This window comes from Dama dama, chromosome 1 (genome assembly GCF_033118175.1).
Source record: "Dama dama isolate Ldn47 chromosome 1, ASM3311817v1, whole genome shotgun sequence".
NCBI classification, from domain to species: Eukaryota; Metazoa; Chordata; class Mammalia; order Artiodactyla; family Cervidae; genus Dama; species Dama dama.
The window spans coordinates 22820953-22842562 of NC_083681.1; the positions used below are offsets into that span (position 1 = coordinate 22820953).

The following is a 21610-nucleotide window of genomic DNA, read 5'->3' on the forward strand; positions in this document are numbered from 1 at the left end:
GATTTTATCTAATTCCCCACCACAGGAAGACACTTCAAACACTAGCTATTGAGCCTCTCCTGAGCCTCCTCTTTAGGGAGAGAGCTAACCATTCTTAGTTTTTCAGTAGTTCTTCCTGTAGACATGTTACCCAGACATTTCATCACTCACATCTGGATGAGTTTCAGGTGCGTCAGTAATCCTCTTTTAAAGGCTGGAGCCCAGAATCCCACACAGTGCTCCAAGTGTGCTCTGCCATAATGGAATAAAATGGACTGTTACCTTGCTCTGAAACGTGTGTATCTAGAACACAGCCTCAGGTGGCATTTGCCTTAGTTGTAGCGCCATCATGTCTCTGCTTCATGCTGAACTATTAACAGCCAAGCAGTCATTTTCACTAATGCTATTGTTTTGTCACATCTTTCTCTCCTACATGATATAATGTTTAAGAATATGAGCTTTGAGAAGAACTTAGTAGAAATTTTTTCAAAGAGAGAATACAGATGGCCAACAGGTGTACAAAAAGATGTTCAACATAGCTAATCATCAGGGAAATGCAAATCAAAACTACAGTGAGTTATTTCAAACCTATCAGAATAGCTATCATCAAAAAGAACACAAATAAATGTTGATGAGGATGTGGGGAAAAAGGGGAACACTTGTACACTGTTGGTGGGAATGTAAATTGATGTGGAAAACAGTATGGAGGTTTCTCAAAAAACTAAAAATACAACTACCATATGACCCAGAAATTCTGCTCCTGGCTATATTAAAAAAAAATCAAAAACATTAATTTGAAGAGATAACATGCACCCCAATGTTCAAAGCAGCATTATTTACAATTGCCAAGACTTGGAAGCCACTTAAGTGTCCATCAGTTGATGAATGGATAAAGAAGATGTCTCACACACACACACACACACACACACACTTGAATATTACTGTTATTAAAAAAAAAGCAGCAGCAGAACTTTGCTACTTGCAGCAACATGGGTAGACTTGGAGGACAGATAAAGACAAGCACTGTATAACTTATATGTGGAACCTAAAAAATACAACAAACTACTGAAAACACAAAAAAAGCAGCAGACTAGTGAGGTGGGGGGAAGAGGCAATATAAGGGTGGGAGAGTTGGGGGGCACAAACCATTGGGTATAAGGCAGGCTCAAGGATATACTGTACAACACAGGGAATCTAGCCAATATTTTATAACTGTAAATGGAAAGTAATCTTTTTAAAATGTATTATTTATTTTTTTAAAAATAAATTAAAAAATAATGGGCTTGGAGTCAGGCAGACCTGGGTATAAACTGCAACTTTACAACTCACTATGCATGTAACCTTGGGCAACTTGCTTAACTTCTCAAACTTTCAGTTTCCTGAAAGGAACAATAGCGACCTCATAGGGTTGTTAGTGAGATTACAACTAATAATCTTTTGTATTAGAGCATCTTGTCTAGGGCCTACCTAGCAGTTGTTAGATGAAGGCAGTGCAGCAGAGTAGTTAAGAAATAAGTTATGAAATCAAGCGTTATGAAATTAACTCCCAGTCCTCTAGCTGACTAGAAACCTGGAGCAGTTTCTCAACTTCTCTAATTTAAAAAAATATTTATCTATAAAAAGGTGGGTAAGACGTGTACCTAAGGCCTTGAAATCAGACTGCCAGATGTGGATCCTAGCTGAATTTACTGGATATAGTAAGTGTTCAAAGTGCCTTTCTTATCATTAAATATGTTGATTTATTTATTAAATCATGTTAATCAACTTTATTTTTAAAAAGTTATTCCTTGCCCAAAGGGTGGCCTGTAATCATTGACTGGCTGGTGTGAGGGGAAAAAAACCTGGCCCTCCTGCCTCAATGAGCAACAACTCTGAAGAGCCATCTCATCTCCAGAGCTCCCATACGATAGGCAGGGGCCTCAACAACAACCAGATCACTGGCCCTCCTCTCCCTCTGCCCAATCCTCTTTCTCACTCCCTTATGGGTGTATCTCTCAACAAAACTCCCCAATAAACCTTCTGCATGAAACTCCCTATCGCAGACTCTATTTCTAAGAAGCTCAGTCTAAGACAGTTTGTATCAGGAATGTTTAAGGAAGCAGACTCTAAAATGGGATTTGGGGAGTAGGTTACAAACCTGCTGGCTGGCATAAAATCCTTATCCCTGGTGGTAGCAGAATATGGGTATATTTGACTCCAGGCATGCTGGCGTGGTATGATTGTTACAAACCTCGCCAGTGATGAACTAAGATGGAATACAGATAGTAGGAGGTGCGTCGGCTGTTGTAATATCTTTGACGCTGAAGAGATATGCGAAATGATAATACAAGGACTGTGGAAATAGATGCTTAAACACCTTGATGTCTAGTAAAAACATGATTTAATAAGACTTGTTCAGTTCGATTCAGTGAGTATTTAAGTGGTGCTAGTGGTAAAGAACCCACCTGCCAAAGCAGGAGACATGAGACACGAGTTCGATCCCTGGGTCGGGAAATTCCCCTGGAGAAGAGAATGGCAACCCACTCCAGCATTCTTGCCTGGAGAATCCCATGGCTAGAGGAGCCTGGTGGGCTACAGTCCATGGGTTTGCAAAGAGTCAAACACAACTGAGTGACTAACACTTCATTTCACTATAAACTCAGAACATATAAAGGTGAGACTAGTCCTTCCATTTCTACAGTATATTAGTTACTTCAGCTGCCATGATGTGTTACTCATTCCCCTTACTCAATGGCAGGAGTTCTCAACCTGCTGTACTTGGAATCACTTGAATATCTTTTTAAAAATACAAATGCCTAGCTCCTACCCCTAGATATTCTGATTTAACTGATATGGAGTGCAGCCTGGGGCATCAGGATTCTTTAAAAATCTCCAAGTGATTCTAACAGGCAGCCAAGTTGGAATATCATTAAGATAGATCTCTCCTAGCTATCAAGGAGATTTTAGCTTTATTTAACACTTTTGAATGCTTAGTAGTGCCTTAAGCTTAACAAAGATTATTATGCCAAATTTGCATCATTTATTCTCATCATTTCTAGTCTTTGCTGAGATAACTTTTGCAAAGTTTTTTTTTGACTTAGAGGTGACAGAATTGAATATAAGGATGGTTACTCATACATATATTGCTGAAATAAAATGTGCTTCAGAACCAAAAGTAACCTATGTATTAGCACATACTCAAATTTTTCCTTTTCAAATGGTTTGGTTTGCATTTATAATATTAAAATGGTATTGAATAATTCTTCCATTATTTCACCTTCCCAGATGACATGCCATTCTCTTGCACGCTGAGTTGGTGAAAGACATTAACTGATGAAGTTTTGAATCCTTTCCTTGCATTATTTTCTGCAACAGGTCCAGGCAGGCCTTGGAAGTTATGAATAGAACAGTAGAGCAACAATGTACTTAGATTTCAGGAAAGAACAATCAAATAGAAACTAAACATCACACAAGACTTCCTTCAGTTACTTGTTTATGATGATCTTAAACACCATATTTAAATCACCTCCTACGCATTAATGACAATTATACTTTCTGTTATAACTACCATTTACTCTGTGCTTTCCGTAACTATCTACTGACACTCCACTAGATATTAGCACTGCTACACTGCTGTGGGCTTAAAAAAATTTCAACGTTCAACAGGTTTGTTTTCTAGAGAAAAAAATCACCCAAGACCATTTGGATGCAGAGCTTGAGAAATGGAATACTCAAAAATTACTTCAAGTTTCAAGCATTAGTGACCAAGACAATAATGTTATCATTGAAATAACTTAGTTCAGCAGAATAGCCCAGAAAAAAAGAACAATGGTTGGTTCAGAATGAGGTCTGCTGAGTTTCTTTACAGCAATTAAATACACAAATAGTAATGTCCATTGAAAAGGTACTAGAATTTAGTGGAAGGTTCAGCCTGGGCAAGCCTAAGGCAACTTCATATTTAAGTGGAATAGAAAATAGCTATTGAGTTTTGAAGACAAAAATGTCAGCTCTCTCATTATTTTTGTGTAATGTATAAAATTCCCACTATCAGACTTTCATTCCTTTGATTTAGATACTGTCTTTCCAGGATTTCCAGATGAGTTACCCATAGTAGAGGGGGCTTCCCAGGAAGCTCAAATGGTAAAGAATCTGCTTGCAATGCCGGAGACCTGGGTTTGATCCCTGGGTCAGGAAGATCCCCTGGAGAAGAGAATGGCAACCCACTCCAGTGTTCTTGCCTGGAGAATCCCATGGAGAGAGGAGCCTGGCGGGCTACAGTCCATAGGGTCACAAAGAGTCGGACACAACTGAGCAACAAACATACACACATTCATCGCAGAAAAAAAGAACTGTGTTCCACCTGGCAAAGTTTAGGAGAGCAGAGAAAGCCTGGAGGAGGCACCACAGAAAATGACAGCTACGTGAGGTTTCTGGTCATGCAGGCTAAGGATGAAGAACAGAAGAAAAGAGAGCATCAGAGACGGATTTTACCTTATTAGACCTGAAACACAGACTCAAACAGTTTAAAACATGAAAATAACCCAAAAGATCTAGAATAACAGTTTCCAGAATCACATTTCTTCATTTTAACATGAGGGAATTCAACTCACTTGCTACGGTATCTTCAAGCCCCAATGTTCACCAACAAAGATTTATCTTGAAATCTGTCTTCCTAGTTTTAGCTGAACTTCAGCTATAAAACTATTTGTGCATATAAGTTTTCAAATAGGCAAAATAATTTTAAAATATCTTCTAAATTGGACAAAAAATTGATTGGACTTTCTATGTCATAGCTAGTAGCCTTTATAATCAGACCTCTGATTTCATCAGCTTCCCTTCCTTAAATTGAAAATTACATCCATAGACTCATCCAGCTGTTTGCAAAGGCACATCATTGCTAACGAGGGAAAAAAATACAGTTGCTTTAGCAAAACTCCCACTCAAGCAGAAAGGGCATTTTTTGATAAAGGCAACTAAATAGCACCATTTTTTAAAGCAGTGAACTAGCCTACAACCCACACAGCCAGTCACTCCTGTTAAATTTGAATTACCTACAAGGGAAGTCACATTAATTGTGGAAATGGAATTGCATATGCTAAAATGTTATCTAATAAAAATCTGCAGTCATGTAATGTTCATTTGAACCCAAAAGAAATTAAGTTTAGAGCTGCCTAATCCACTAATAAGTGAAACTCATTTTCTGATCAACTAAATGAACCTTAAACTATATGCTGCTTCTTTTTGATAAAGTTACCTACAAGTGTTTTATTTACCACAAGCCTTTTTCCTACTTTATTTGTATTTTCCATGTGCATGATGAAGCACGCATAATGGTTAAGTGGAATTGTCCTGGAGGGCACAAAAATGTCTGTATCACAAAAATGTCTGTAGCCCGCCAGGCTTCTCTGTCCATGGGAGCCTCTGTATCATGCCTCAAGTTGGAAACCAAGTCAGCCCACTAAAAATAATTCAGGGTGTAAGAAATTGTATAGACACGATTCTGTGCTAATATAATAAATGTGTGTTATACAGAACAACATTCTCTAATATTGCATTAGTCAAAAGGTTCATTTGGGTTTTTCCATAAGATATTATAATAAACTGCTGCATTTCATTGCAATATTAATTGCAACATTATAATTACAGACTGATTTCAAAATTGAATTTGAGTATTGAATAATAATACTATCTTACTAATGGAAGATACAAATTGTAGAGTGAATACATTAAGTGAAAAGAGTTAGAAAAGGGAAATACCAAAATTAACTAAAAGCACCAGGAAAGATTTTACCCAGGAAGTGGAAGCTGAGCTTGAGATTTAAATCAGCAGTAGATGAGCTAAGAGAAGGACAATATGAACTTTACTAAATGTAAGCAAGATGAAATCCTTAAGATATATTCCATGTTTGCAGAGGAAATAAAGACAATAAATGTTATGTAATTCTTAAAAACTAAAGGATATAAATTCTGCCTGGAAAAAAAGACTTAAGTACCAAATGTGGGGAGTAGAAACAAAAACAAGAATAAGTAAAAAAAAAATAAAATAAAATAAAATAAATAAAATAAAAAAAAGAATAAGTAGACATAGAGTGATGCTTAAGAGAATCATACTTGAAAGTATTTTCCTTCTTGTAAACAATTAACAAGATAGCGAATTTCCTCCTTTTGATTTCACAGAGCTCTTAAAGAGAATAGACTTTCTTCAGCTATGCACTCTGTTTACTTGTTAGCTATACTGAATCCCTAGAATTGTCAAGTTATTTCTAAAAATCTTGAAAATCTACCTGAGGTGGGTTGGGTTTTTTTTGTTTTGTTTTGTTTTGTTTTTTGAGAGGTGACAGAGATCAATCAGTAGTGAAAAGCAGTCAGGAAAGTTAATCTGTTTAGTAATAGCCTAGAGAAGTTCATTGCCCCTTGAAAGTCCCACTGAATCAAGCCCTGAAGTAACCTTCTGGTGGAGCCAGTGGTCATCCTCTGCCCTCTGGCTAATTCCACTGACAAACTTTATGATGTGGTGGTGTCAAGGCGGCAGTTTCCTTTGAATTCATATGTGTCTATGACCCTGTTTAAAACAGCTTGACTTTTGTGAGAGTCCGCTCTTCTGCTTCTCTTGTGGACCAAGCCTCCTCAAGGTTTATTTCCGCCTGCCAGCCCCTAAATAGGAAATGGATGCTCTCAAAGTTGGGTCCTGAGCCTTTCACTTTCCTCATTCTATTCTCTATTCAAGAAAAGCACATTACTGGAACTTCCCAGGGGTCCAGTGGCTAAGACTCTGTACTCCCAATACCTGGCACAACCAAATTTTAAAAGAAGAAAACAATTTTAGCAAATTAAAAAAAAAACAAAACACATTGCTGAAGTCACCTACTCCTGAGTGAACCACAGCACGTGCTGGAGATTCAGTGAAAAATAAGACAACATACCTCTCTTGGCGATCTAATTTATCCTCATAACTTCAACTACTACAGCTTCAGAAAAACTACTAAATTTCTCCTTTCAGTTCTGGTCTTTTTCCAGAGTTCCACCTCCAAATACCCAACTCCATCACAATGTCCTTCCATTACTTACAACTATACACACCTAAACCTAAAATACCTCATAATTCTCCTCTAAGTAGATCTGCCTGCCAACATCTCTACTTGTCATTGAAATCTGGAGGTTGATTCTGTCCTCTCCTTCTTCACTCTAACTAGTCACCAAAGCCCTGTGAAGCTCCCTTCACAAAGCCTCTCTCATTCAGACCGTATGTTCTATGTGACTCTATGCCTAGGCTATTAAAATAATCTCATAAATGGACCTTCAGTCTCCTCTGTCTCTCCCTCTTCTAATCTATGTCACTTTATTAATCTCCATAAAACAACATGTCATGTAAGTCATAGGTACCTCTGACAGAAGAATAAGATTAAAATTCCCTGGCCAGATACCTAGAGTCCTCCAAGATCTATCTCCTACTTAACTCCTCTCTGATCTTATTACTATTTCCCCAATGGAGATACAATCCCCAATGCTCTCCCATCCACCATGTGTATTACTGTCTCCACGAATTTGCTTGTGTTTTTTTCTTCATAAGTTGCTCCTACTACCAAGAGCATCCTCTCCATCTTCTGCCTTTATCTATGTTCTACTTTTCCTTCTTAGACCCATATTTCCCACATAGCCTTCTCTGTGTGCCAGTCGTTGGTGTTTTTCTTCTTTTTCCTAAATGCTTGGCAACAACAAAGCTCACATTAGTATTCAGGAGTCTTGAAACACCTATTAATCTAACTATCTTAGTACTTAAGATCAGTATATATTATATAAGTATATAAATAATACACAACTTATTATATTGTATATATTAATAAAATTAACATACTATCACTACCTTAATTACATATTGTAGAAATTATCTATCTCTCTATTAATAGACCATAGATCCCTCGATTGTGTTCTCTAAAGATGATAAATATGCAACAAGCTTACTCCTGCTGCTAAGCCATAACCAAGAGTTCAAGCAACTCTAATTATAAAGCTTATATTTTAGATTGTTTCTGATTTACTAAAAGATAAATCAACTTAACATTTTCATATAGAAGGCAACAGTATTGATTAATCAATAAATAGAAACTGAAGATAATCAAGAATCTGGTGCACTCTTACTAATGAGAGTACAATGAAATGGAATCAGAAGTATAAAATTAGAAAAGTTGCTGGCAGTTCATTTTAGCTTGAAAAAAAATCTCCTCTCATAATTAAACAGATTCACTGATTTTTAGTTCTTCAAAGGCACCACACTGACTTCAATCTAGTCTTGCTTCAACAAATAAACTAGTTCTTATTTATAGTGTCATGAATATTAATAAAATATTCTAATAGTTATTGATCTATATAGAAATCAAAACATGGCTTTATATTTCTTCAAAGAAAATGTACCCTTTAAAAAAACAGGTTTAAAAAGAAGCTGCTAAACTCCAATCATTTCTTCTCAGTCTGATTGTTCACGTCTTCCTCCCTGACAAAAGCTATGGAGGACTTCCTTGGTGGTCCAGTAGTTAAGAATCCACCTGCCAATGCAGGGGACCCTGGTTCAATCCCTGGTCCAGGGAGACTCCACATACACGGGGCTACTGGCTGTTGAGCCTCAGCTACTGAAGCCCATGCTCTGCAACAAGAGAAGCCATTGCACTGCAGCCTGAGAGCAGCCCCCCGCTCACCACAGCTAGAGAAAACCTGAACGCAGCAATGGCAACCCAGCGCAGCCAAACATTTTTTAAAAATTAAATGAAAAAAAAAAAAAAAGCTATGGAAGTTAGAAAATGTCCAGACAGCAATTTGTGTATGCTGAAAGCGGTGCATAAGCTTTCACCATCTTTTGTAACTCCCAGCTCTCATCACTCTAGTTTTTATTTCGGAGTGGTAAGTTTAGCCAATATAATAAACTTGCTAAAGCAGGACGTGTTTGTTTTCTACACTCTTCTTGCTTTCCTCCTAACAACCAATCTCAATTTCTTTAGTGCACCGTCCCCATCTCCCTAATCACCAAATGCCCAGAAATCAAATACAACAGTAAACAAGCCCCTGAATAGTACCTTCCTGGTACTGCATAAAACAAATGCAATCTTCTGTTTGGGCATTTAAAAACACCACAAGCATTCTTACTTAGATTAAATCATGGATCTCCCTGGTCTCCAGGCATGTCTAGACATGAACCATAAAGGGAATGAGATCCTTGGAGTTTCTCTAGTAACTGCAGGCCAAACCAACAGCAACCCTAAGAACAAGCATTCTTTCTTTTTTTTTTAAGCAAAACTAACCCACACACATTTTGTTAGGTTATTTTTTTAGTTGCACTACCTACAAAATAAACTGCATTTTAAATGTTTGATTTCAGTAGGCAATGCATATTGATGACTTTTATATATGAATTTTCTCCTTTTTTATCATCTTTGAAGAAAAGTTTTAAAAATCTAAATTTCAAGGCATCTACCTGCAACCACTGCCTTGGATGGCAGCAATTCAGCTCAGGTAAGACATGTAAGATGCAGCTAATAATCATAAAATATCAATAAGGAAGAGGTATTAAATATTGTATTGGGTAAAAATGACTAACAATTTGAAAGAACTGCCTTTGTAACCACGTCCTAACCAAGACTTATAAGATTGCATATGGTTAATGGAATGGAAGCTATTTTATTTATATATGTATATTTAACTAGAAAGTACAAGTTGAACTCTACAGTTATCTCTAGAGAGTTTAGAGGTTAGCTAACTCTGATTACAGCATGTTGCCTGATAATGGCTTGGTATACTGTACTTGTTAAAGGCTTATGAAAGATTTATGTAATGTATTTAATAATGTCATGCTCTCCCAATGATGAATACAAATCACTGTTAGTTGTAAATAACCTGCCTTTTGCAATTTAACAAGTTAATTTTTACAATTAACATTTTCTGTATTGTACATTTTATACCTTGGTATCTTTTCACTTTGGTATACACAGAGCAAATGATGCATTTAACAACAAAAAAAAGTACTGTTTTTCATATTCAAAGATAATGCTATAACTTACCCAAATTCATCCTTTAGAAGATGTTCTTCAGGTGTTTTAAGAATGTGAGTTTGGAAAGTGTGTTGAATGATCTAGATCATCTGGGCCTATCCATGTTGAGTGGCATCTGTGGAGACCACTTGCTGGGTTTAGGGAATCAGCCTATAGCTGGGGAGTTTTCCTTTGTGGACAATCACTTAGAATTAAGATATTTGGGTTAATAATGAGTACTCCATCCTGGGTGCATAAAGATCAAAGGGAGGGCTACTTCCAGTTGAGCCCTAGAAAGTGTGTAATCAAACAATATTCTTTATTCTCTCCTGATTCATGCACTGAAGAAAACAAAGGGAAGGAGTAACTAAGGGAAAGAATTATTAGTAGAGGTCTCCCAGAAATCCTCACTATCCTCTTCGCTCAATCTACTCCAAATGCACACATAAACACATCTACATCCTCCAATGTGGAACTGGGAGAACAAGAAAATGCAACTGGTCACAAAACACCGTCTTTCTTCCACAGCCCTCACCCTGAACGTCCAAAACGACGCTTGCTTCAAGGACCTACTCTAGTATTACCTCCTCCATGACACTTCCCTAACCGATTATAGTTCTCCTTCATGCACCACCCCGCTCACTTCTATTTCTACGCCCCCCTTGGGCATTTACTAGGCACTGTTTTGTATAGTAAATAATGTGTGTTCATTTTGTGTTACCATCTAGGTTGTACATAGGGAGGGTGGAACGATCCTAGGGGCTGAACATATAGCAGGGATTGAAGTAAACAATGTACCAGAAGTAGGCATAGTTTTGCCTAAAGTTGACCCGGGCTCGACTCCTGGGTTGGGAAGATGCCCTGGAGAAGGAAATGGCAACCCACTCCAGTATTTTTGCCTGGAGAATCGCATGGACTGTAGCCTGTCAGGCTCCTCTGTCCATGAAGTCGCAAGAGTTGGACGCGACTTAGCGACTAAACCACCAAAGCTGACCCAGAGGGTACGAAACTTCGGTCTCGACCTTAAGAGGACCACACTCCGATCTAACTAACGAGCTGGCCGGCTCCCTCTCTTGACTAAAAGAAGACCTGGCTCCCACCCCCACGGAATGGCCCTCCGACAGTGTGAGAGCACCCAACGGGAACCCAAGAGGGCGGACGCGACCTCACGGGCACTCCTCCTGCATGTTACGGGCCACGCGGGCCAACCGCTCTTCAGAAACCTGGAGCCAACCAGCTGATACTCCAGCAAGCCGTTTTCCCTGATGGGGATGGGTTTTGAAAACTGGGAGGAGGGCCTGGGGTTTCTTGGAAGGGTGGGGGGGGGGGGGGGGGGTGGTCGGAGAGAAGGAGCTCCTCGTCCCTCCCGATAGATGAGGAAAAACAACTTCCCAAGATCCGCGCCTCCCGGTCCGGGGCCTCGTCCCGACCGGCGCCAGCCCCCCGCCCCGGCAGGCGGCGTCCTCCCCGCCCCCACCCGCCCCTCCCCCACCCGGCCCCCTCGCGCCCGCCCCGCCCCCTCCACCCGCGGGGTTCCGAGGGCGGTTGGTCGGCCACGGCCACGGTCACTTGGCCACTCGGAGCGGCGGGGCGCACCGGGTCGAAAGAGCCGGCTCGAAGGGTTGGGGCCCAGAACTGAAGAGAAGTTTCCTGGGGCTGGCCGGGCCCGGCTGAGGGAGGTGGGAGCCGGCCCAAGGAGAGCGGAGGGGAAAGGGAAGGGAAGGAAGGGAACCTGAGAGGCAGAGCCCCGGGAGGAGGGGAGACCGCGGGCCGGGGACGCGGGGTCGGGGGCTCGGTGGCCCAGGTGGGGCCAGCCGGCCGGGCGCCCCCGGGAGTCACCTGGGCCTGGGGTGGGGGCCGAACCCGCGGGCGGCAGGTTCCCGCTGGAGCGCTGCCCGCCGGCTTCGCCAAGCGTGCGCCGCACGTCCGGCGGGGGCCCCGCGCAGCCCCACGGGCCGAGCGACAGTCGCTGGGGGGCGGCTCGGAGGCGACCTCTGGGGACCCGCGTCCTGGGCCTCGCGCCCCGGCAGTGTCGGGTGTCGCCCCCGGGGAAATGTGGGGTCGCGGCGGGCCCGATCCCTCCCGCCCGCCTGCTCGGGGACACCGCGTCGGCGCTGAGAACCGTCTGAGAGCTTCGAGCCCGCGGGCGCCCGGTGCTCGGTTTGTAGGCAGTGTAATTAGCTGATTGTACTCTCGTGCTTACAATCACTAGTTCCACTGCCATCAAAACAAGGCACAGCATCACCCGCCGCCCTGCCGGGAGGAAGACGCCACCCTCGGCGGCTAACCGCCGACCCCAAGCGTTCGAGAAGAGCCCGGGGCTTCGAGATCTGATGCGTCAGCGTTTAGCGCTGCTGGCCGAGCACGTTGTCAGCTTGCTAGTAACCCCCTTGCAAACTCCTGCAAGCTGCTGCTTCTAGATACTGTTAAACTGTTAGCCATCTCTAGGAGTAGAAGCAAAACGGTGCAATCCCATGTAAACAAAGCGAAATCCGTGGTGTTGAATGGCCTTAAGACTTCTTAACTGCTGGGTGGAGCCCCCACGTAGCGTTTAATGCTGTTTGCTGTGATTCGTTGAGCCTGTTTTTCATTATTTAGTACTTCAGTTCAGTCGCTCAGTCGTGTCGGACTCTTTGTGACCCCATGGACTGCTGCACGCCAGGCTTCCCTGTCCGTCACCAACTCCCGGAGCTTTCTCAAACTCATGTCCATCGAGTCTGTGATGCCATCCAACCAGCTCATCCTCTCATTATTTGGTAGGGTATTCACCAAGTCACCAAATGAGCTACTACTGAACCGGTACCTTGCCTATTACAACGTATGGAGCACCAGCCTGAAATGCAGTTTGTGATAAACATAAACCTTTTTCCTGTGAGTCTAGTTACTAGGCAGTGTAGTTAGCTGATTGCTAATAATACCAATCACTAACCACACGGCCAGGTAAAAAGATTTGGGAATTCATCCAAATGAGCTGCATGTATTTATCAATATGGGGGCTTGGCGAGGCGGGTTGGGATTTGCTGCTATTGCCCATTGCTTATTTATCAATAGCTTAACCAAGAGAGAAGTCAACATTTTAGGTGCTAAATATACGATGTATGTTATATATATATATATATATGATTTTTCAATATTCCTTCAGTCTCTGAACCAAAAAATGTTCAGATATATTGGAGAAAAGAATTTTTTTCCTTAGCTGTCATTGTATAGATTTGTAATTATCAACTTTTGAACTATATTTTTGTGAGAGACTGTATTAATATCTTGAAAGAATAAAGTGCCATAAGGAAACGAAATTGTGGTTATTACCAATATGTTCATGTCCTTTCCTAAATTGGTTTTATAATTTCCATCTCAATTCCTCCCACAGTAATTACAACTTTCCTATCGCTGAAAGAGTTAAATTGTTCCTAGATTAACCAGATCTCCGGGGAAAGCTACACACATAACATTTGTACACATTTTTGTAGAAACATATTAACAAAAATGTTCATAGTGTATTTTTCATCCCACTTATCCATTTACAACTCTTGCCGTAAAAGCAGCTTTTACTGGGACTGACAATCTAGATCAAGCTTCTTTCCGTAAGGTTGGCCTAACAGATTCAGGGGGCTAATGTGTTAAAAACTATACACACGGGTAACCTATCAGCCCAGTTCCGACCTCTAGCTACCGCAGGCTTATGATGTTAGCTGCCCTGTTGAATTATCAACCAATGCAGGCCCAGAACCTCCCCATAGAGGGTGCTGCGCTACAGCAATCTGGTGTGGAAAAGGGTTTGGGGCGGTGGAACTAAGGAACTGAAAGCTTTATTTAGATATGTTTGGGGGAGAGGTAACTGGTCTGGCGGGGAAACGAGGAAGGAGGGTGCGGGGAAGGAGGCTGAGGATGAAAAAGCTGAAGTGCTCCCCCACTGCTTCAAACAGGACAGGACGCCTCAAAGTGGATGCTTTGACTCTCCTATTTGGACCCCAAGGCTTAGACAGGTCCCGAAGCCTGTGGTCACTGCAGAAATGGGATTCAGGTGACCCACAAGCGCGCGCCAGACCCCAACATCTACCGAGCAAACCAAGGGCTTCCGGCCGTGGCGGTTGCCAACTTGGCGGGTTTCCGGAGTGAGGGCGGGGCGGGGCGGAGAGACCGGCAAAGGAGCTTGGAGAAGCGTCCTGAGTTGCCATGGAAACGAGGCCCAGCAGCAGTCTTAGCAGCCCAGAGGAGTCCTGTGAAGCTCTTCCCCAAGGGTTGCTAGTGTTCACCGGTTCTTCGGATCGCGATGCCAACTTGGCCAAGCAGTTCTGGATCGGGGCGTCAATGTACCCCCCCAACGAATCTCAGCTGGTGCTGTCCAGAGGTAGCAGCCAGCGTCTGCCGGTGGCGCGTCCTTCCAGGAGCAATGCACCGGGTGAGTAGCTCTTCTGTAACCCAAGGGGAAGATACTAGAGCCCCGCCCAGGAGAAACTGCTGAACCTAGTTCTAAAGAACCTTTCATTCAAATATCTAAACCTCTATACAAACAATTTTAATATCGTCTCTGCAATTTTTCCACCCCAAAATGATCAGTGGTGTCTTTGTTATATTTAAAAGCACATTTGAAAATATCCCCTGGGTTATGACATCTGTTTGTCTAAATAGTGTAGAATAGTCTGGGCAAATGTTGGCTGAAAAGATATGAAAGACAGTCGTTTACATAATTGAGTTCAAACATGAAAGCCCTAGAGAAGGTTGAAGGCAGAGTCAATATTAGGAAACAAGTTCCCTGACCTGTAAGGCCTAAGATGGGGAAACTGCAATTTTTATAGGTATAGAAAACTTAAATACCTTTAACGATATGGTTTTTCCAGTAATCTCTTTACTTCCCTTTTGTATTTTTTAGAGAAAACTTACTTCCAGCCTTTTTCCCTTGAGGAAAGCAGTAAGTACAAAGTTTTATGCCTTTCAATATCCTGATTCCTAGATTCTTTAAAAAAAAATCTAAGAATTTTTTTAAAAATTAAAAAAATATAGATAACAAGTATAAGGATACAACTTCATACTTTGGCATAACTTTCTGAAAGCATACCAGGACCCTGCCTCAGGGACCAATTCATTTATCCAGAGGAAAATGCCTAAATTCCTGTAACACTTTGAATAGGAATTATAATATCTGATACTGCAAGTTTGTTCTGTTTAGAGACCTTTTCTTATCTCTGGACTCAGGCTACTCCTCTTCTAAAGAGATTAAAGATTCCTTGCAGTCAGAGCTAATTAATTCAGTCTCCGGTTATTTATGAATCTGGTTCATAAAGTTTCAAGACAGTACATATTTATGTTACCTTCCTACTCTATGTATTACCTTTTAACCTTTAATTTTTATCAACATTATTGTAAAATCGTGATAAAATTATTTCAGATTGAATGACTGTTTTCTTTAGAGAGTAGAGATGTCACTGCTGAAACCCTAAAGATTCAAGAATCCGAGGAGAAAAAAAAGTATCTCCAAAAGGTAGGCCAATATTTCAGAAAGTTATTTGATTTTCATTAAAATTTCATTACTATCTTCTGTGTGTGTTTTAGTCGCTCAGTTGTGTCTGACTCTTTTCAACCCCATGGACTGTAGCCCGCCAGGCTCCTCTGTTCATGAAGTTCTCCAGGCAAGAATACTGGAGTGTGTTGCCATGCCTTTCTCCATTATTTTCTAAATCATCCCAATATTCTTTTTTTTAATATACATATTTAGAAATTTTCTGCTTCTGGTATATCAGCTTGGGCATTGAAGAACCTTTATTAGAACTTTAATTGAAGATTAAGAAATTCTATTAAACTTTGGCAGTTCTCAGTCTCTGCAAAAGCCCAAGGATGTAATAAGAACAATAAAATCAGAGGGAAGTGGGGAAAAATGCACACACTTTCCATCCAATAAGGCCCTAAATCATATACAAAGTTGTAAGAAGAGAAATAGTGTAAGAACAGGAAAAGGTGAAGAGAATTGACTGTCTTGCTGTGCTGTGTCGCTCAGTCATATCTGACTCTTTGATGAACCGACTGTCCTAACAGATCAAAATTAAATGATCAGAGGAATGAGTCTGTCATCTAGAACCATTCTGATTAAAGGCCACAATTCAACACATTGGTGTTGTCAAATCAACTGAACATGTCTCTTCTTGGCAACCTTCCTTGTTGTCTTTTCTTGTTGCAGGCACAGACTTTAACTCAATAATTAGTATAGTGATTTATAGAAACATTTTGTTTGGCTAATGGGGAGATTCCATTCCTCTAACTGTTTCTGTACTATAAAAGCAAAGATAGAGGATTTGTCTGACCTAATGTCTTTAATCACCAGATCTATTGGCAAACTCCAAAAGACTTATTGGGAATTCTACATAAATTACAGAACAATGCATTTGAGTTTGCTGATCACATTAGTTCCCTTTGTGGACTCTTGGTGATTCCTCCAAACAAATTAAGTGATTAGAAATAGTCAGCATTTTCTTCTCTCCTGGGGATACTATCTACTGTATATTTATACCAGGACTTAATGAGGGGGAAGAGAACTTAATTTTCAGTGAGGCAAAAATCATTAAAATTCTACTTCTTCACCACATTTTAACTTCATTTTTGGAAGAGATTAGAAATAAAATATTAAAGACAAACTATTTCCAATTTTTATCATTTTTTTGTCAAACAGTTTTAGACAATTTGAGGAGTTACAAGTGAATTTTCTGTTAATGGACTATTATATTAATAGTCTTAGAACTGATTTCCTTGCCTCAGTTTCTTCTATTATTAATTAATTAATACCCGGATATCTACTGAGAACCTGTCACATGCCAAGTACTATCCTAGATGCCGGGAATATAAAGATGTATTCCCTGACTTCCAGGAGTTTATAATCTGGTGGGGGAGAATGCCAATTAAATAATGCATTATTATGATAGAGATACACATGTAGAACTATGGGAACACATTGAAGGACATCAAAGTCAAGCTTAAGGATTCAAGAACTCTTCCCAAAGGAACTGTGTTTCAAAGAATGTATAGAGTTGACCAATCAAGTAATATCCTCCATGCTGAACTGGTTATCTTCCTAAAACCCAAATCCTGTTATGCTGCTTTCTTACTGTATTTGTCTGCTAGGGTTGCCATAACAAAATACCACAGAACAGGTGACTTAACAGAATTTTATTTTCTCGCAGTTCTGGAGGCTGGAAGCCTGAGATCAGGGTGCCTCCAGAGCTGGTTTCTGATGAAGCCTCATTTCCAGGCTTCTGCAATAGATGGCCACTTTCTCAGTGCATCCTCACATAGTAGCAGGAGCTCTGGTATCTCTTCATCAACTTATAAGGACATCAGTCCTATTATATTAGGACCCCACTGTTATGACCTCATTTATCTTGAACCACCTTTCTAAAAGATCTGTTTCCAAATAGAATTATACTAAGGGTTAGGGCTTCAACATAGAAATTGCAGGAGTGGGGATGGGAATGATATATTTCAGTCTATATATCTGGTTTTATTTTTCTCCCTGGCTTTTCTGCATGATGGAGACCAAACTCTCCAGCGTGGTATTCAAGTTCTTTCCCAGTCTGACCATGACCTGACTGTCTTCTACCACTCTCCTTCCTTCCCCCATTCACCACCCCCTACCCCAAAAGCAGCGTCCTCTGTTCAGCTGGTTCTCAGCCACTAGGCTAGGGCACACTGTGTCCCCTTTGCCGTATGTGCTGAGATGGTAAATGGGTAAATATTAATATATTTTTGCTAAACCTAAACATTCACATTATCCTGTGATATCTGCCGAATTGTACATTAAGTCAAATGGGTTCTGCAATGCAGTATAAACAAGACTCTATCTGCTGAGGGTAGAAGAGGCCTAACCAAGCAGCAGACCAGCAGGACAGAAAGAGAATATTACTGAAACTGCCTTGTGAGGATATAGGAGAGCCGAGTCAGTATGGTGCAATACAATTAAGAGAATCACGTAATAATTGAATGCTCTTACAGATATCCTCTTTACCATCTGAGCCACTGGGGAGGCCAGTGGGTGTGAACTTGCACAAACTCCAGGAGATGGTGAGGGACAGGGAGGCCTGGCATGCTGCAGTCCATGGGGTCGTGAGGAGCTGGACACGACTTGGCAACTGAACAACAATAGATGTCCTCAGATACCATTGTGATATAGTACTCATAACACCTAACTTAGTGAGTGCATACCATGTGGTGTGTATACTAAGCTAAGCAATGTATATGCATTAGCTCATACTTTCCTTAAAATAACCTCATGATGATTATTCCCATTTAATCAAACGAGGCTTAAATGGTCTTCCAAAGTTCCCACAACTGGAAAGTGGCTGAGTCTAAGTTCAAAGCCTGTATTCTAATTCCAAAGCCCGTGAGTCTCATTTTATTGTACTGATTGATGGCCACGGTATTGTTCAAGTATGCAGCCAAAGATTCTAAAATTCAAAGCTGTGGTATGAATACAAGTGTGAGAAAGTGTTTCCAGCCCTGTGGAACTGTACACTGCTTCTTCAACCTGCAGTGCACTTTTGTGTGTCTTCCTAAAGTGCTGTCCCGCATTTACCTTCAAGTTTCAACTCAAATACAACTTCTCTCTGAAGCCTTCCCAGAGGTGACTTGGACACTACAGAATGAATAGCTCCCTTCTCTGTGCTCCCAGAGCAAGTCATGATCTGTGTTATAGCTGCATGTGGATGCTTCTGTCTCTCCTGCTAGATTCCAGGCACCGTAGTGTAGTGGACTTCAGAGACAAGCTGGATTTGGAAGTCTGACTCTGCCACTTACTATCTCAATGACCTTGAGAAGCCTACTTAACCCCTGTAAGGCTCAGCTTCCTCAGATAGAGAAGAAGTAGTGATAAGGATCCCCCTCATCCAGTTGGTAAAAGATATGTAAAACACCTGGCCATCGTTTGCTCTCAACAAATTCCAGTTCTCTTTTCCTCCATGAGGGCAGAGGTCATTTCCTATTTGCTTGACCCTGGTGCTCATCTACCTATTGAAACTCAATAAATATTTGTTGATAGAATAAATAATTGCATAATTGAGTTAACAAATGAATGAACATATGCTCTATACAGTGATAATGTCATTTTGGTTAGCCTTTTGCATGTATAGACACCTGACAAATTTTTCTAGGCTGACAGTTTTTGTAAGAATATTCTCCAAAGCTAGTCTATTTGCAAGTCTACTTTAGGATCAATTTAGCACATGCCCTCGCTTCTCAGTTTTGCTTTTACCTCATGGGTCTATATATGATGGGAGGAAATGTGACTCCTTGCAATTACTAAAACTTAGATTCTATTTTTGGATGACACTGTTTTTTTAAGATTGTAGTACTTTCCCTACATTGCTGCCACCACCATTCTAGAATTTTCAGCTTGATGGCAGAAAATAAATGGGGGTGGGAGGTTCTATTTAACTAATAAAATATTTATAATGATCTATTTAATTTGCAGATCTCCTACATATTTTGAACATATACATTTGTAAGTAAATTCCTGGTATAATTTTCATTCTAAAATGGGAAAAAAATATTCCCCAGCAAGTCACTTAAAGTTTTTTTTTCTTTCATAGTCTCCTTAAAATTAATGAAAATCTAAAAATTTATCTCTGTCTCTCCTAAAAATACCTTTATAGCTTTTCTCCCCAACTGATACTGAATGATTTTTTCAGTTGTTGTACTTTTTTAAACTTTAATGTTATCCTCCATCTTGGAATATCTTCCAGGTATACATTATAAATACTTTGGTTAGTGGAGAAAATGCTATTAATCACAGGTACTATTTCTGTGATGGATAGCCATGGCACAAAATCAAGAACAATTTGAGTCCATCAAGATTAAATGGCTTACTCTGTCCATAAAAGAAACCTTATAGCGCTGTACTGGTCCATTATTCTTCCTTTGAGAGTTCTGAAGTAGTCTGAAAACATTATAATAAATGAATAGTCAGCTAATTCTTTGAAATCATAAAACTAATTTGCTTTTTAGTTTTGCCACCTTTAAGAAAGCTCTTTACCTGATTATCTCTTTATGAAAATGATTATAAATAATTCATTTTCTGGGAGAGGAAGAAAAGATCAGAGCAGTACTTTAAGGCATGTATATAGACAACATATTTATAAACATCCATCTGGAATCAGAGTTTAATGTGAGTGAATATAAACTAAAGGTTTTTAAAAGGAAAAGATCACATCTGTGAATCAGCAATAAAGATATACTCGTTATCAGGCTTCCCTGGTGGCTCAGACAGTAAAGATTCTGCCTCCAATGCAGGGGACCTGGGTTCAATCCCTGAGTCAGGAAGATCCCCTGAAGAAAGAAATGGCTATCCACTCCAGTATTCTCACCTGGAGAATTCCATGGACAAAGGAGCCTGGTGGGCTACAGTCCATGGGGTCGCAGAACTGGACACGACTGAGCAACTAACATTTTATCAGGAGTGGTGTTTAAATCTGTTCAGCCTCACAACCTGTACAACCAATGCTAACTATGGGGTACGTCTTCCTCAAAAGTCAATTTGCAGGCTTCTCTGGTGGCTCAGTGGTAAAGAATTTGCCTGCCAAGGCAGGAGACACAGGTTCAATCCCTGATCCAGGAAGATCCCACACATCATGGAGCAACTAAGCCCCTGCACCACAACTATGGGGTCTGTGCGCTGGAGCCTGGGAACCACAACCACTGAAGCCTGCACACCCTAGACCCTGTACAGCCACAGGAAAAGCCACTGCAGTGGAAAGCCCGCACAGCAAAAGGACCCAGCACAGCCAAAAATAAATATATAAATTTTAATATTTTTTAAGAAAAAAGAAATTCCTATTTCTTAAACAAAAAAAGTCAGCGTGCTATATGACACTTCAGTGAACCAGAAGCAAATCATTCTATGATGCTTAGAAGAAGAATCTAAGAAATTTCACAAAGATGCATTTTTAGATACCAAATCACAGAAGTGGAAACCTTTAACATTATCCTCCATTATCTTATACTTTGAAGGGACACTCAGAATCATTGTTAATCAGTTTTGTAGAGCCAAACCAAAGATGTAAGGAATTTCCTCAGTGTCATTGCCCAGGATGTTCAGTTAAAAGAAAATACTTTTTGGTATCAAGTTGCCCAGGAATGGCTTCCCAGACAAATCAAAATTTTCTCAGTCTCAGCGTTACCTGGCTTTGTTCTAATTTTGCTTTCCTGCCCTCATGTAATAATAAAATTCCTTTTCCTCCATAAAATGAATACCACTAGGAAGTGGTGGGTTTCTCCTTCACCAACAAGATACTTATTTAAATTCTTGTTGTTGCAAATTTGTCAAATAATTCAAATGGAAGAATCATAAAAACAGATTGTGCTTTCACTGTAGCAAGCAAATATTTTGGTAGCAAATGATAATTAAAAGATTACATAAATATGAATTACTCTTTTATATCCTCTGTTGTACCACTTTGTCTTCAAACATTATTCAGTCTTGGGAAACATTTCAGGTTGACAGATAAGGTTTCCCTCGTAATCTTCTAAACATCTACAGTCCACCAAATGCTTCCCGGGTGATGCTAGTGGTAAAGAACATGCCTGCCTGCCAATGCAGGAGACAGACACGGGTTTGATCCCTGGGTTGAGAAGATCCCCTGGAGGAGGGCATG

The 21610-nt window shown here is 40.5% G+C and overlaps 1 protein-coding gene across 1 annotated transcript in view; it reads left to right on the top strand.

Annotated features, from left to right (window-relative positions):
• Window positions 1-14153: 14153 nt before the first annotated feature.
• Window positions 14154-21610, top strand: part of HOATZ (HOATZ cilia and flagella associated protein) — a 39924-nt gene continuing 32467 nt past the window's right edge. Inside the window, exons 1-3 of the mRNA XM_061155075.1 lie at window positions 14154-14379; window positions 14851-14889; window positions 15389-15459. Coding sequence (XP_061011058.1) covers window positions 14154-14379; window positions 14851-14889; window positions 15389-15459 — 336 coding nt within the window. The remainder of the gene's footprint in view (window positions 14380-14850; window positions 14890-15388; window positions 15460-21610) is intronic.